This window comes from Trachypithecus francoisi, unplaced genomic scaffold, assembly GCF_009764315.1.
Source record: "Trachypithecus francoisi isolate TF-2019V2 unplaced genomic scaffold, Tfra_2.0 Lachesis_group16, whole genome shotgun sequence".
NCBI classification, from domain to species: Eukaryota; Metazoa; Chordata; class Mammalia; order Primates; family Cercopithecidae; genus Trachypithecus; species Trachypithecus francoisi.
The window spans coordinates 96,591,650-96,607,603 of record NW_022681461.1 but is presented as its reverse complement, the minus strand read 5'-3'; the positions used below and the strand labels follow the sequence as shown (position 1 = coordinate 96,607,603).

At 52.0% G+C, this 15,954-nt stretch overlaps 1 protein-coding gene across 1 annotated transcript in view; it reads right to left on the bottom strand.

Moving 5' to 3' along the window:
• Positions 1–1,337: 1,337 nt before the first annotated feature.
• Positions 1,338–15,954, bottom strand: part of UBAC1 (UBA domain containing 1) — a 29,983-nt gene continuing 15,366 nt past the window's right edge. Inside the window, exons 5-10 of the mRNA XM_033238582.1 lie at positions 14,910–15,012; positions 14,533–14,641; positions 13,691–13,913; positions 8,041–8,127; positions 6,123–6,261; positions 1,338–1,889 (exon numbers count right to left, since the gene is read on the bottom strand). Of these exons, the coding sequence (XP_033094473.1) occupies positions 1,774–1,889; positions 6,123–6,261; positions 8,041–8,127; positions 13,691–13,913; positions 14,533–14,641; positions 14,910–15,012 (777 nt within the window). The 3' untranslated portion in view covers positions 1,338–1,773. The remainder of the gene's footprint in view (positions 1,890–6,122; positions 6,262–8,040; positions 8,128–13,690; positions 13,914–14,532; positions 14,642–14,909; positions 15,013–15,954) is intronic.

Genomic DNA, 15,954 nt, shown 5'->3' with positions numbered 1-15,954 from the left:
GAGAATGGTGTGAACCCAGGAGGTGGAGTTTGTAGTGAGCCGAGATCGTGCCACTGCACTCCAGCCTGGGCGACAGAGCAAGACTCCATCTCAAAGGAAAAAAAAAAAAGAAGTGAGATTCGTGGGCTGGGCACAGTGGCTCACGCCTATAATCCCAGCACTTTGGGAGGCCCAGGTGGGCAGATCACGAGGTCAGGAGATCAAGACCATCCTGGCTAACATGGTGAAACCCCATCTCTACTAAAAATACAAAAAACTAGCCGGGCATGGTAGCAGGCGCCTGTAGTCCCAGCTACTCGGGACTAGGCAGGAGAATGGCGTGAACCCAGGAGGTGGAGCTTGCAGTGAGCCAATATCGTACCACTCCACTCCAGCCTGGGCGACAGAGCGAGATTCTGTCTCAAAAAAAAAAAAAAAAGTGAGATTCGCAACTTTTGAAAAGCATTTTTAGTATTTCTGCCCAAAGAGTTTAAACTGGCCAGGCGCGGTGGCTCAAGCCTATAATCCCAGCACTTTGGGAGGCCAAGACGGGCAGATCACGAGGTCAGGAGATCGAGACCATCCTGGCTAACATGGTGAAACCCCGTCTCTACTAAAAAAAAAAAAATACAAAAACTAGCCGGGCGAGGTGGCGGGCGCCTGTAGTCCCAGCTCCTCGGGAGGCTGAGGCAGGAGAATGGCGTAAACCTGGGAGGCGGAGCTTGCAGTGAGCTGAGATCCGGCCACTGCACTCCAGTCCGGGCGACAGAGCGAGACTCCGCCTCAAAAAAAAAAAAAGAGTTTAAACTAACTTTAGTTTTAAATCTAAACCTCAAAAACAATGAAGAGACCTAGACATGTGAAGAGAAACATTTTCTGAAAACATTCTTACTCAGCTAAAATGCAGCCAGAGCTCTGCTAAGGTTCCCACACCAGTGGGCAGGGAAGGGAAGAGGAAGGGCTGGTTCAGAAGAGAAGTTCAAAACAAACAGCTTGGAACTGGCTGCTTCCAACAACAATGAGCAGGCTTCACAAAAAACAAAACTCATTTTCTCATTTTAAGACACAGATAATGGTAATGTTTTTTAAAACGAAAAAAAAGGAGGAAGCCAGAGGCAGGCAGGGGCTGCCGTGCTCAGGCCCAGCACCTGTGTCCCGGGAATACGGGCTCAGCTCCAGTCCCTTAAATCCAATACAACACGAGGCTTTGCCCACCAAACAACGCCACGAGACTGCCCACATGCCGCAGTGGCCCCGGCGCCCACCCCGGGTGGGAGCAGCGAGCACAGAGCCGTGGGGATGCAGCCTCCCAGGGACGCATGGGCTGCTTCTGTGGCCCCAAGAAAAGACCAAGATAGGAAATAGGAAAAGGGATTTTATTAAAGAAAAGTCAGCTGTGAGTGACTAAAGTAGCATGCTTGACGTTAACACTCTGGGTTGAAACCTACCTCCGTCAAATAACACGTGGACTCTCCAAGCAAACGTCTATGAGGCAATTCAAGCAGCAACAACAACTCAAGAGCCCAGAGGAGCACTGGAGAGGAGGCCCTCACTCCACTTCCCAGCACAACAACTTTTTTGTAAACACCTGGCAGATGCTAAAAATACGGCTTTACACACTACCATCACCGAAGTTTATAAGCAGTAAGATCAGAGAGCGGGAGCAGCCGCGGTGCCTCTAACAGTCCAGGGCCGAGGTGCTGAAGGTGACTTTCCAGGTGAGGTCCGCTCTGCCCAGTCTCGGGCCGTGCCAGGGGGCTGCTGTGGCCGGACAGCCGAGGGGAACAGCGCCACCTACGTGCGATTTAGTGTCTGGAAGATTCTAGAGATTTGCAGCATGACGGGACCCGTTTCCGGATCATTCATCCACTGGGTGCTGTTCAGCGGGTTCTCTAGCATGTCTTCAAACGCTGCAGGGAAAACAGAGCCAGCCTGACTGCCCATGCCCCCACTCAGCCAACAGGCACAGGCGTGACTTTCCTCTTCGGCAGCTTCCTAACGAAGAGGGTGTGTCTCCAATACAAAGGCCACACAGAGCTCACTGCTAAGTGTGCACTCTCAGGCTGAAACCCACCCAACTCTGTCAGATGCACCCATCAAATCAGATCTGATCACAATCATGCACTCAATTCTGGCAGGTGGGCAGCATGCCTGTGCATGCTCATGGCACCCACACTCTGGGCAGCTGTCTGGCAGCCGCCAGGGCTCAAAAATCATCTCTCCCAACAACTCCACTTCCAATCCCACCTCGAGAAGGTCAGCAGATGCAGAAAGGACACACAAAGACACTGATGCAAAGTTAACAACAAACTGGAAAAACGTAATGCTCAGCCTTAAGAAAATTACTTCTTTAAAAAACCAGGCCGGGCGCGGTGGCTGAAGCCTGTAATCCCAGCACTTTGGGAGGCCGAGACGGGCGGATCACGAGGTCAGGAGATCGAGACCATCCTGGCTAACACAGTGAAACCCTGTCTCTACTAAAAAATACAAAAAAAAAACTAGCCGGGCGAGGTGGCGGGCGCCTGTAGTCCCAGCTCCTCGGGAGGCTGAGGCAGGAGAATGGCGTAAACCCGGGAGGCGGAGCTTGCAGTGAGCTGAGATCCGGCCACTGCACTCCAGCCTGGGTGACAGAGCGAGACTCTGTCTCAAAAAACAAACAAACAAAAAAAAAACCAGCGCATTTAAAATGCAACACAGCACTTCTTCAAAATGGAAACTTGGGTTTTCACAGCTTTACAAAGCTGTTTCCCCCAAACAGGTGGATTTTAGCAAACAGCTCTCCACCCCACCCACTGTAAGGGAGCACGCGTTCTGCTGGCTGCCGGCCCCTCTGCAGGATCGATGGCTCCATGCTGACCTGACACACATGGATGCGCTTCAGCATAAGTGGCCCCAGGTCTACAGGCTCCAGGGACAGGGCTCACTACAGGAGTTCACAGCCATTCACGGCCCAGTAGCCTGTGGCTGAGCACAGAGCTCAGAGTGAACCCAACTTGGGTCTGTTCGTGATTGGAAACAACCCCCAGGCCCTAAAACAATCCCTGGTGCTCTGATGAAAAGTCCCCAAAAGCTACTTTAAAATCTGTGAAAAAGCCGGGCGCGGTGGCTCACGCCTGTAATCCCAGCACTTTGGGAGGCCAAGGCGGGCGGATCACAAGGTCAGGAGATCGAGACCATCCTGGCTAACACGGTGAAACTAAAAATATAAAAAATTAGCCGGGCGAGGTGGCAGGTGCCTGTAGTCCCAGCTACTCAGGAGGCGGAGGCAGGAGAATGGCGTGAACCCGGAAGGTGGAGCTTGTAGTGAGCCAAGATCGTGCCACTGCACTCCAGCCTGGGTGACAGAGCGAGACTCCATCTCAAAAAAAAAAAAAAAAATCTCAGAAAAAGTCCCAGAAAGACAATGACAACCTGATGCCTGATGTCTACGAGAACAAACTGTAAGGTACGAAACAGCTGATTCACACGCAGGGCGGGAGACTTAATTTCCCATTTCCTCCCGAAGACAGCAAAATCAATTCTGGAAGGATGCAAGAGTTGAACAAAAAGATAAAGAGTTAAACATGAAAAACCACACCGACGAGTATTTATCTAAGAATTTAATTTTTTTGGAGACAACGACTTGCTTTGTTGCCCAGGCCAGAGTCCAGTGGCGTGATCACAGCTCACTGCAGCCTTGAACTCCTGGACTCAATGATCCTCCCACCTCAGTCCCCTGAGGAGCAGGGACTACAGGCACATGTGCCACCACTCCCGGCTGATTTTGCTTTTTTGTTTCTTTGCTTTTTTTAGTAGAGAGGAGGTCCTGCTATGTTACCCAGACTGGTCTTGAACTCCTGAGCTCAAGTGATCCTCTTGCCTCAGCCTCCCAAAGTGCTACGACTACAGGCATGAGCCACCATGCCCAACCTGAGAAAGGACTTTCTTCTCTATATCCTAACTTCTGTATGTCAGAAAATGCCACACAAAATTAGAGAGCAAAAACCGTTTACAACACACAACAAAGGCAGATGTGCTTAACATCCAAGAAGCTATTAAGGAAGCTCCAGGATTAATATTGCAATAGAAAAACAGATGCGCCAGGTGCAATGGCTGGACAGGTAGAGGTTGCAGTAAGCCAAGATCAAGTTACTGCACTCCAGCCTGGGCAACAGAGTGAGATTATCTCAAAAAACCCTGTCTCTACCGAAAATACAAAAAATTTGCCAGGCGTGGTGGCGGGCACCTGTATTCCCAGCTACTTGGCGCATGCCACCACACCCAGCTAATTTTTTGTATTTTTAGTAGAGACAGGGTTTCACAATCTTGGCCAGGCTGGTCTTGAACTCCTGATCTCGTGATCCACCTGCCTCAGTCTCTCAAAGTGCTGGGATTACAGGCGTGAGCCACCACACCCCGCCATGGAAGGTTTTCTTTAAAGGTTCACATCCTAAAAAAAAATCACCCTGAAGGATATCAAAACATGGGATTCTGCCCATTAGCATGAGTAAATAAGCCAGAAACTGAACAACGGCATCTGCAGCACAAATAAATGGGAAAAGGGTCAGCATCCAGGAGGTGAGGACCTTTCCGAATGAATAAGAAAACAATCCGGGCCGGGCGTGGTGGCTCACGCCTGTAATCCCAGCACTTTGGGAGGCCGAGACGGGTGGATCACGAGGTCAGGAGATCGAGACCATCCTGGCGAACACGGTGAAACCCCGTCTCTACTAAAAAATACAAAAAACTAGCCGGGCAAGGTGGCGGGCGCCTGTAGTCCCAGCTCCTTGGGAGGCTGAGGCAGGAGAATGGCGTGAACCTGGGAGGCGGAGCTTGCAATGAGCTGAGATTCGGCCACTGCACTCCAGCCTGGGCGACGGAGCGAGACTCCGTCTCAAAAAAAAATAAAAGAAAACAATCCAAGGGAAAAGAAGGCCAAACACTGAGCGGAAGGTCTCTCACGGCCAAGGTTCTACTGACAGCCAATACACTTCCGAAAGAAGGCCAGCCTTCAAGATCAGGGCACGGCCATCCCAGCTTCCAGAGACACTTCCAGCCTGCTTGGGTGGTAAAGGCCCTCCCAACATCCCGGAACTCGGCTCCTGGGGACCAAAACGTCTGTAATCTCAGCACTTTGGGAGGCCGAGGCGGGTGGATCATGAGGTCAGGAGTTCAAGACCAGCCTGGCCAACATGGTGAAACCCGACTCTACTAAAATACAAAAAATTAGCCAGGCGTGGTAATGCACGCCTATAATCCCAGGTTCTCAGGAGGCTGAGGCAGGAGAATTGCTTGAACCTGGGAGGCGGAGGTTGCGGTGAGCCGAGATCACGCCATTACACACCTGCCTGGGTGACAAGGGGAGGCGCTGTCTCAAAAAATAAAAAAAAAGGGGGAACATCAGGAGTGGCACCACATGCAGACAACCCAATGACCCCTGGATTCCCGGTGCCTTCCATCAACAAAATACTCCACAACCCCCACAAAGAACGCAGTCAGTCAGTCACAGAGCCCTGCTTAAAACGTGATTCCACTTACACAAAGGTAGTAACAAATGAGAGATTGTTTGAGGAGACACAAATACGGCAAAACTCTACAGGGAAGCAGAGAGGTAAGCCGTGGCCACGGCGACAGCCAGGCTGGAGGGAGAGATGAGGTGCGTAGGGGAGGAGCACCCCAGGCCCAGAGCTGAATGGCAGATACACGGCTATTAGTTTTATCCTTCTTTAAAGTTACAACATCATAAACACTTTTGCATGTAGGTATCTGACAATAAAAATAAACAACTGCCATCGAAGACCCTGAGGAATAATAAGAGCAAAAGCCCACACCACGCCTTGTTCTCATGTGAGTTCCTAAGCTGCTGGTGTGGTCTCCACCCCGCTGGCCCTCGGAAAGCCACTGGCACTGGCTTTCTGAAGCCTGTGTCAGAGTCATCGTGCAGGAGACAGTCACACCACGATCAGAACCTGACCTGTGGGCTCCATGGTGACGTAGCAGAGCTACACCCGCAGGATGCCAACCTGCATGGCAGGACGTGCTGCCAGCGCATGGCGATCCTCAGCGCTGGATCCTCCGTGTTGCCTCCACAGCACCCGCACGGCCTACGAGGGAACCAGCCAGCCTCCCCGACCCACGACTTAGCATAAAGAAGGCGCACATACCTAGCAATGTTTTTGGGTTGGTAAGGCCCAGCTGCACCACCGGGTTATCCAGGATGGCCTGAAAAAGAGGACTGTCGGGGTCGATGCCCTTGTCCAGCTCCTCCGGAGAGGGCTTCCGGTCCCCCAGCAGCCACTCGCACTGCAAAGCCAAGAGCACCAATGCCACTGTTACCACCTTCAGTGCCTCTGCAAGACGCCACCTTTCTATTGAGCCCCCGAGGCTGATCTCACTGGAAGGGACCCTACCATGAAGACAAGCCCAGTCTGGATTCACTGCTGTGCATGTCAGACCAGGCCAGATTGAGAAGGAAGAGCTAGTCTGCTTTTCTCTGCAGACGCTGGCATTGCAGATCACTGACTGCTGCCGCTTCCCCAGCTACCTGGGCCAGCATGGCCCACCCAAAAGTGCTGGAAAAGTAATTAACAAATGTACCAAGTGCCCAGCTTGCCTGTGGTCCTGTTATGGGCAGTCAGTGGTGCTGGAGCCATGAGGACACAGGCTCCTCATCTCTGTCTTGGAGGTGTGAGCCACCAACTCCACTGGCATTGGTGGGGGGGTGTCGGCCACCACAGGGCCCTCCCCAGGCACAGCTCCATCGGCCCAGCTGGCACACGGGCACAGGACAGGAATCATTCTTAAAGAGTCAGTTTAACCAGATAAATGGGCTGGGTGTGGTGGCCCATGCATGTAATCCCAGCACTTCGGAAGCCAAAGCAGGAGGATCGATTGAAGCCAGGAATTCAAGACCGGCCTGGGCAACAAAGGGAGATCTCATCTCTAAAAAACTAAAATCAATTAGCTGGGCATGGTGGTGTGTGCCTGTGGTCCCAGCTACTCAGGAGGCTGAGGCGGGAGGATCGCTTGAGCCCAGGAGGTCGAGGCTGCAGTGAGTGTGATCACACTGCTGCATTCCAGCCTAGGGGACAGAGTGAGACTCTGACTCCAAAAAATTAAAAAAAAAAAAAAAAAGATAAATGAATAAATTACCCACCCATAAAATAGGTACATATAAGGCACCCTTTTAAAAAGACAAAGCCTAGAATTCTGTATTTTTAAATTTTTTACTGTTTGCGCCATCTATCCTATTGTCTCACTTAAAGAGCCACATAGCCGGCTGCATGTGAAAGTAGACAAACACATCGCCTCTACCATGCCCAGGGCACTCATGAGTGAGGCTCCCAGCACTCACCCAGCCTGACACTCACTCACTACAGCCGACACTCACTCACTACAGTCAACAGTCACTCACTACAGCCCAACACTCGCCACAGCCTGACACTCACTCACTACAGTCGACACTCACTACAGCCCAACACTCACCACAGCCCGACACTCACTACAGTCGACACTCACTCACTACAGCCCAACACTCACCACAGCCTGACACTCACTAGTCGACACTCACTACAGCCCAACACTCACCACAGCCTGACACTCACTCACTACAGTTGACACTCACTCACTACAGCCCAACACTCACCACAGCCCAACACTCACCACAGCCCGACACTCACTCACCACAGCCCGACACTCACTCACCACAGCCCAACACTCACCAGAGCCTGACACTCACCACAGCCCAACACTCACTCACCACAGCCGACACTCACCACAGCCCAACACTCAATCACCACAGCCGATACTCACTCACCACAGCCGACACTCACCACAGCCCAACACTCACTCACCACAGCCAACACCACAGGCTGACACTCACTCACCACAGCCCGACACTCACTCACCACAGCCCGACACTCACCACAGCCCAACACTCACTCACCACAGCCCGACACTCACTCACCACAGCCGATACTCACTCACCACAGCCGACACTCACCACAGCCCAACACTCACTCACCACAGCCCGACACTCACTCACCACAGCCCGACACTCACTCACCACAGCCCGACACTCACCGCGGCATTCTGTTGGTTGTTATTCACTCTGAGGGCGTCTATCACCTCCTTCTCATCGAATCCCATCTCCATCAGGGAAATGACGGCCTAGAGGACAGCACAGCCGTTAGCTTGCTGGGGGCGGCAGGAGGCCGAGGAACCAGTGCCCTGCATGCAGAGAGGGGGCCCTGCTCCCCGGCACCCTAGCGGGGGGTGCTCCCAACAGCCCTGCGGACACTCTCCGTCCATGTTCTCTTTCCTCACAGCTCTACTGAAACAGATCTTGGTTTTCAGCATCCTAAAGCTGAAGAAGTGAAGAGTATGACTGTAGTTAGCAGAGCCAGGGGGTCAGTGCAGCTCCCAGGCTTGTCTTCAGGGAGCCACAGGTTGTGGGGAGAAGCCACAGGTTATGACAGGTAGAAATGCATCGCTTATGTGGACATGAGGCACTCAGGCCAACTTCAGACCCCTTCAGGTTTGTCCCAGTGACTGTGTGGATAAGACTGTCTCAGCAGCCACTGCAGGTTTACCCCAGAGGGGCTTGTTACCCAAGAATAAGTGGCATTAGAGAAAAGCCACGTCAGTAAATGCAATCTCAGGGAAACAAAAATGTCATTGTAATCCGTGAAAAAAGGTTTTATTCAGATTTTATCTTAGAAAAAAAATCCTGGCCGGGTGCAGTGGCTCAAGCCTGTAATCCCAGCACTTTGGGAGGCCGAGACAGGTGGATCACGAGGTCAGGAGATCGAGACCATCCTGACTAACACGGTGAAACCCCGTCTCTACTAAAAAAATACAAAAAGCTAGCCGGGCGAGGTGGCGGGCGCCTGTAGTCCCAGCTACTCGGGAGGCTGAGGCAGGAGAATGGCATAAACCCGGGAGGCGGAGCTTGCAGTGAGCTGAGATCCGGCCACTGCACTCCAGCCTGGGCGACAGAGCGAGATTCCGTCTCAAAAAAAAAAAAAAAATCCTAAAACTAATTTTTTAATTTTAATATTGAACAAAACTTAAGCTACAACTAAACATATACTAATTCATTTTTGGGGAAGGACGTACATTTTTCTGGTCACAATTCATGTAACAAGATAATACGTCCTTTACTCTGGAGATTTATAACACAATGTTAAAGGGGTCCGTTTTGAAAAAATATAAATAAATAAAATGAAGGCTTCATCAAAATTTCAAGGGCCTCTCCTAATCCCTGAAAGGTCAGATCCCACTCTCTTGAAGCCCCCAGAGTCCTCTCCATCTTTGTCAGTTTTCCGGCCACCATAAGGCCATTAAGTGGAGGGGTGCCGGCCCCACACAGCTCCCAGCACCACCCAGGCTGACTTCATGCAGCACCGCGCCCCACGGACCGTGCATGTCCTCAGCCAGTCTAGCTGGACTGCATTGTCAGATGCTTCCAAGAGAACCTGGCAGAAAAAGACTTGAGCTGGGGTAGAGCTCAGGAAGGATGCTGGCTGGAGCTAAACTGTGTGCATGATCAGCTCAAAAGTCCTGGCCAGGTGCACTGGCTCACACTTGTAATCCCAGCACTTTGGGAGGCCAGGGCGGGAGGATCACCTGAGGTCAGGAGTTTGAGACCAGCCTGGCCAACATGGGGAAACCCCATCTCTACTAAAAATACAAAAATTAGCTGGGCGTGATGGCACACGCCTGTAATCCCAGCTACTCGGGAGGCTGAGGCAGGAGAATCACTTGAGCCCGGGAAGTGGAGGTTGCAGGGAGCCGAGATCGCACCACTGTATTCCAGCCTGGGCAACACAGTGATACTCCATCTCAAAAAAGAAGAAAACTCCGTATCTTCTATTTATGGTCCTTCCTGAGCCATATCCTAACTCCAGGAGCTCCAACAATGAACTTTGGAAGAACCCACCGTACAATATTTTGGTATCAAAGTCACATAGAATAGCCTGGAATCTATTGAATTCAAGGACAGGATGCCCTTCTCACTAGCTTCAATAGGAAGCACTCTCCCTCATTTCTACCTCAGCCCAGGAAATGATGCCCCAGTACTGCTGAGGCAACACCTGGCAGCCCCTGCCCTCCCTCCCAGCCCATGGGGGCACAGACTTGCTTATGGGCAGCAATGGGAGAGGGGCCTTGCACTCACGGGCTGCAGGATCTCTGCCCTGTCAGCTCTACCCCCGGCCAGCAGGTATCCTGTCCACCACTGGAAAGGCAGGGGCAGCAGCAAATCTGTTTTGGCCTCAAGTCAGAGCTCTCCAATCCTTTCTCGGTAACGAAGCTAATATCTCGATCCCTACTGGATACTTGCCTGATCTCAAGACTCATACAGAAACCAAAGGGTAGAAGGACTGATAGGCTGGCCCCTCAAGCCTTGACCACCTTGTAACCATTTTCATCAAAGACATTCTACGGAATATTCTGACACAGAGACATGACAGGAGGGAATGACAATGGGGAAGATCTTAGGAAAATGAGCACGTTAAGATTGTTAAGAATGAGCATCTCTATTTAACAAAAAGGCTTAAGACGGCAAGAAAGAATATGACTAACAACCTCTAAGAGACCGTGTAGCACCACAACACAGGAGAGTGCAAAGTCCAGCCTCAGTGCACAGGGGACCCAGCTGGAGAGTGGCCGCTCCGCCCGACAGGCTTCCAGGATCAGATGTGAACTTGGCTCCCTAGGAGACAAGCACAACGAGACAAACTTTCTGCTAAACCTAGAAATGCTAGATAAAAATAAAACAAAAATGCTTTTAGGCTGGGCACAATGGCTCATGCCTGTAATTCCAGCACTTTGGGAGGCCAGGAGTTCAAGACCAGCCTGGGCAACACAGGGAGATCCCTATCTGTACAAAATTTTAGAAATTAAAACACTAGCCCCATTTGGTGGTGCGTGCCTGTAAGAGCTACTCAGGAGGCTGAAGTAGCATCATTTGAGCCCAGGAGGTCAAGGCTGCAGTAAGCCATGATTGTGCCACCACCCTCTAGCCTGGGTGACAGAGTGAAACTGTCTCAAAAAAAAAAAAAAAAAGAGAGAGAAACTTTTAAATGCATAGCTAAACTCACAAGAAAGGGATATCCGGCCGGGCGCGGTGGCTCAAGCCTGTAATCCCAGCACTTTGGGAGGCCGAGACGGGCGATCACGAGGTCAGGAGATCGAGACCATCCTGGCTAACACGGTGAAACCCCGCCTCTACTAAAAAAAAAAAATTACAAAAAACTAGCCGGGCGAGGTGGCGGGCGCCTATAGTCCCAGCTACTCGGGAGGCTGAGGCAGGAGAATGGCGTAAACCCGGGAGGCGGAGCTTGCAGTGAGCTGAGATCCGGCCACTGTACTCCAGCCTGGGCGACAGAGCGAGACTCCGTCTCAAAAAAAAAAAAAAAAAAAAGGGATATCCACAAGTGATAAAAAATCAAGAAGGAAGAGACAAAAAACTAGCTCTATGAAAGGGTGTGCGCAAGATCTAATGTCCATACACAGACAGAACGTGCGCCTTGGGCCCATGGGAGGTAGACAGTGGGAAATGACACCCTTACTTAAAACGAGGATGAAAAGATGAGAAGATGGACTAGAAAAGCATTTGTCTCAATGGGATCTAACTAAACTGAAGAGCTTCTGCACAGCAAAAGGAACGACCATCAGAGTGAACAGACAACCTACAGAAGGGAACATTTTTATAATCTATCCACCTGACAAAGGGCTAATATCCATCATCTACATGGAACAAACAAATTTACAAGAAAAAAACAACCCCATTAAAAACTGGGTAAAGGACATGATCAGACACTTCTCAAAAGAAGACAGTTGGCTGGGCGTGGTGGCTTACTCCCGTAATCCCAGCACTTTGGGAGGCCGAGGCGGGCAGATCACTTGAGGTCAGGAGTTTGAGACCAGCCTGGCCAACATGGTGAAACCCTGTCTCCACTAAAAACACAAAAATTAGCTGGGCGTGGTGGGTGCATGCCTGTAGTCCCAGCTACTTAGAAGGCTGAGGCAGGAAGAATCCAGCCTGGGCAACAGAGCAAGGCTCAACATTACTGATCATTAGAGAAATGCAAATCAAAACCGCAATGAGATACCACCTCATGCCAATCAGAATGATGATTATTAAAAAGTCAAGAAACAACAGCTGCTGGTGAGGCTGTGGAGAAACAGGATCGCTTTTACACTGTTGGTGGGAATGTAAATTAGTTTAACCATTGTGGAAGACGCGTGGTGATTCCTCAAAGACCTAGAAACAGAAATACCATCTGACCCCGCAATTCCATTACTGGGTATATACCCAAAGGAATAATAGAAATCATTCTATTATAAAGATACGTGCACACATATGTTCACTGCAGCACTATTCACAATAGCAAAGATACAGAATCAACTCAAATGCCCATGGATAAGAAAAGAAACTGGATAGGCTGGATAAAGAAAATATGGGACATACACACCATGGAATACTATGCAGCCATAAAAAGGAACGAGATCACGTCCTTTGCAGGGTCACGGATAAAGCTGGAAGCCATTGTTCTCAGCAAACTAACACAGGAACAGAAAACCAAGCACCTCATGTTCTCACTCATGAGTGGGAGCTGAACAATGAGAACACATGGACACAGGGAGGGGAACACCACATACTGGGGCCTGCTGGGGACCTGGGGGAGGGAGGGCATCAGGATAAATAGCTAATGTATGCTGGGCTTAATACCTAGGTGATAGGTTGACACGTGCAGCAAACCACCATGGCACATGTTTACCTTTGGAACAAACCTGCACATCCTGCATATGTATCCCAGAACTTAAAATTAAATTAAATGTCAAAAGAAACAAAGAAAAGCATTTGTCTCCATGGGACCCTGTGCAGGGAAGACCTGAGCTGTGAAGCCGGGGGGTTACACTGCAGGACATGAGGGGCAGGGGCCCCACTCATCACCAGCAGAAGCAAACTCAGAATCACCCCAGGTGGGTGTCTACAGCCTGGCCACAGGGAACTCCATGGAAGACACAGCCCCGCAGGTGAGGCCACAGCACAATGTCACACACCCCAGGGAAACGATCAGCGCCACACGTGAGACAACAGCATGCAGATGGAAGCCCTGACGGAGCAGATCTGCCGTCTGAGCATGTCGGAGAAGACAGAAACTTCCAAGGAGGAAGTAAGACCCGAATCAAAGAACAGGAGAGAGAAGGAAGAATGGGGAGATGAGGTGCGGGCGAGGAAGGTCCACACACACAGGTGCAGGGACTCTGCAGCCCTGCAGACAGCACCATGGAGGCGGTTGGCCAGCCTGAGCGGCCCCTTGCTCACAGACACCCACCACAGCAGATGACCCTCCCGGTCTCCGAGCAGGACCCCCACCCCGCAGAGATGCTGCCGAACAGGGGAGGCTTGTGGATATGAGTGGTCAGCAGGAACTGTAAAATGTTGTTTTTCAAAAGGTGATGAATGTGGCAATAGAGAGGAAACTGGGGTGCCTGGATTCAAGCCAGGATAACTTACAGGGGTGCTCAGAAACTCGGGCCATGGTCCCCAGGCTCGCCACTTCCCAGGCCCGCCCATAAACCCCTTCCCCAGTTTCTCTCTCTCCTGGGACAAGAGCCGGCTCAGCCCAAGGTCAGCCACACAGCCCAGCTTCCTTTCTATGGCGCCACCTCAAGGGAAGGCACGGCGACTCTGCCTGGCGACAGGTCTAGTAACACATACCCGAGCATCAGCCCGAAACTCCCTTTTCCTCCGGATCTTCTTGAAGATTTCCGTGAGCTCATCTCTGGCCTCCTCCTCGGTGGTGCTGGCTCCTGCGGCAGCCTCAGGGGCGGCTGCTGCGGCCCCCTCAGCCCCTGAGGGAGCTTGGCCTGGAAGAGGCGTGTCTATGGTCGGGTCTTCCGCATGTTCAATGAGCCACTCCATGGCCTGAGGCACCGACATGCTGCAAGGCAAGAGACTCTTTCCAACACCCCCCGGCTAACGGACCAGGGCCTTCGCCTCCTGTCCGTTCCCAAGAGCCTCTGCTATGGTAGTGACTTCTCCAGCATCAGCTGGTGGCCCTTATAATGAGAACCTGAACGAACACAGGTGCCACTGCAGCTCTGGTCCTTGCCTCAGACTACCTTGAGACCCTGGGCAGAAACAGAAGCCCGTCTAAGAGAGGCAAGCGGACCCGGAGGTCTCTGCCGGGAGCTTAGGGATGGAGCGCCCCCGGCTGCCCCTGGATCTCGGATTATTCGTTTTAGATCTGAACACAGAAGCACAAAAAGTGACTCACACGGAAATCCTGAGAAGACTGTTAGAGGCCGTGTCCCTGCTATGAACGGGCTTCACCTTGAGTTCTCATACAACGGCCCAAAGAATTGATACAACGACTGTTCTGTCACATTCACCCCAAAAACACTTTGCAGGCACATATTTAAGGTACCTCTTCAAAACCCCACATTAGAAAAGATTCAGTCAAACAAAGAGTTTAGGGTAGGAGGACGTCACCCACGGTGGGAGCCCCACAAGACCAGGCCCCACGTGTCTCCGGCAGGGAAGGAGGTGGCCCCACGCACTGGTTCAGCTGAAGGGCCTTGGTGGCTCTGTTCTCCGGAAAGCCCATCTCCGTGAGCTGCCGCAGGGCGGCCTCGTCCACGCGCTCATCCTCGTCCTCGTCCAGCATCGCTGCAGGGAGACGACAGGGCCATGAAGGCTCCAGCCTCAGGCCCAGGGGCCTTATCTGAGCACAAACATTTGCAGGAATTATCTGTCTGAGCTCTGCCTGCCCACCCTCAGGCGTATCAGCAGGAGTTGCCGGTGAGGCAGGCCCCAGGCCCTCATCAGCGCTTCCATAAAGCACTGAGGTTCTGGTCGTGCGGGTGTGGAGCTGCAGACGCTCCCCAAGGCAGGCAGTGACCCACGCCTGGAATGCAGCATCAGGGTTGACTCATACCATTCGCCTTCTTAAACAATTCCACCGCATCTGGGTTCAGTGCTAACAGCTTCTGCGCCACCTCGATGAGAGACACCAGTATCTTCCGGAGTTCTGTCTGGAACTGCAGTGAAAAAAAAGGAGATCAATTCTCTAAATGTCCAGCAAACCTACTCGGACCTATGACTTGCTCCCATCCTGGAACTCCGATCCTCAGAGTCGAGATGACACTGCTTTCCTGCAAGACAGCAGGATCAGCTGAGGGCAAGGCAGGGGATCGGCAGGGCCAAGGGCCTCCCTGAAGGTGGGACTGAAGCCAGTGAAAAGGGACACGAACGCCTGGTGACAGTCGCTCAGTGCTGGCCTGATACTCAGCCTGTGCCCAGTGAGGAAACCGTCGGTCTAGCCAGCATGGGTGGGGGCAAGCTGAAGACCCTCTCTGGGTTCAGGGAAGAAAACAGAATCATCTGAGGCTCCAGGCCCACGAGTCTGCCGGCCCCCGGTGGAGGCATGCCTGCCACACAGCGGTGGCCATCACTGTCCTCCCCAGGCAGGACAAGCTGTGGGATGGAACAGAGACGCCCTCCAGAACAGCTCCTGGCTACAGGGCCTAGAGGTCAAGTGTCAGCTGCCCCTTCTCTCACACAAGTGTGAGCCTTGGTGTGGATACCACACTAGAGAAACACCTCTGAGCTGGACACACACAGGATGGGAGACACACATGCTGGCTGCTGGGGAAAAGTCACCATGCCGTGGTCGGGACAGAACTCTCTGGAAGAGACTCCAAGAGGTTCATTCCTAAAATGAAACAGGGTTTATGGCAGCGTCCTTAGGTCAGACTGGCATCGGATGAAGTTGGAAGCCAGCCGTCCTCCCACCCCGGCACAGCACGTGCCCCCTGCTGGGGTGTCGACGTGAGCACTGCGAACACTTTTCTTTTTTTTTTTTTTTTTTTTGAGACGGAGTCTGGCTCTGTCGCCCAGGCTGGAGTGCAGTGGCCGGATCTCAGCTCACTGCAAGCTCCATCTCCCGGGTTTACATCATTCTCCTGCCTCAGCCTCCCGAG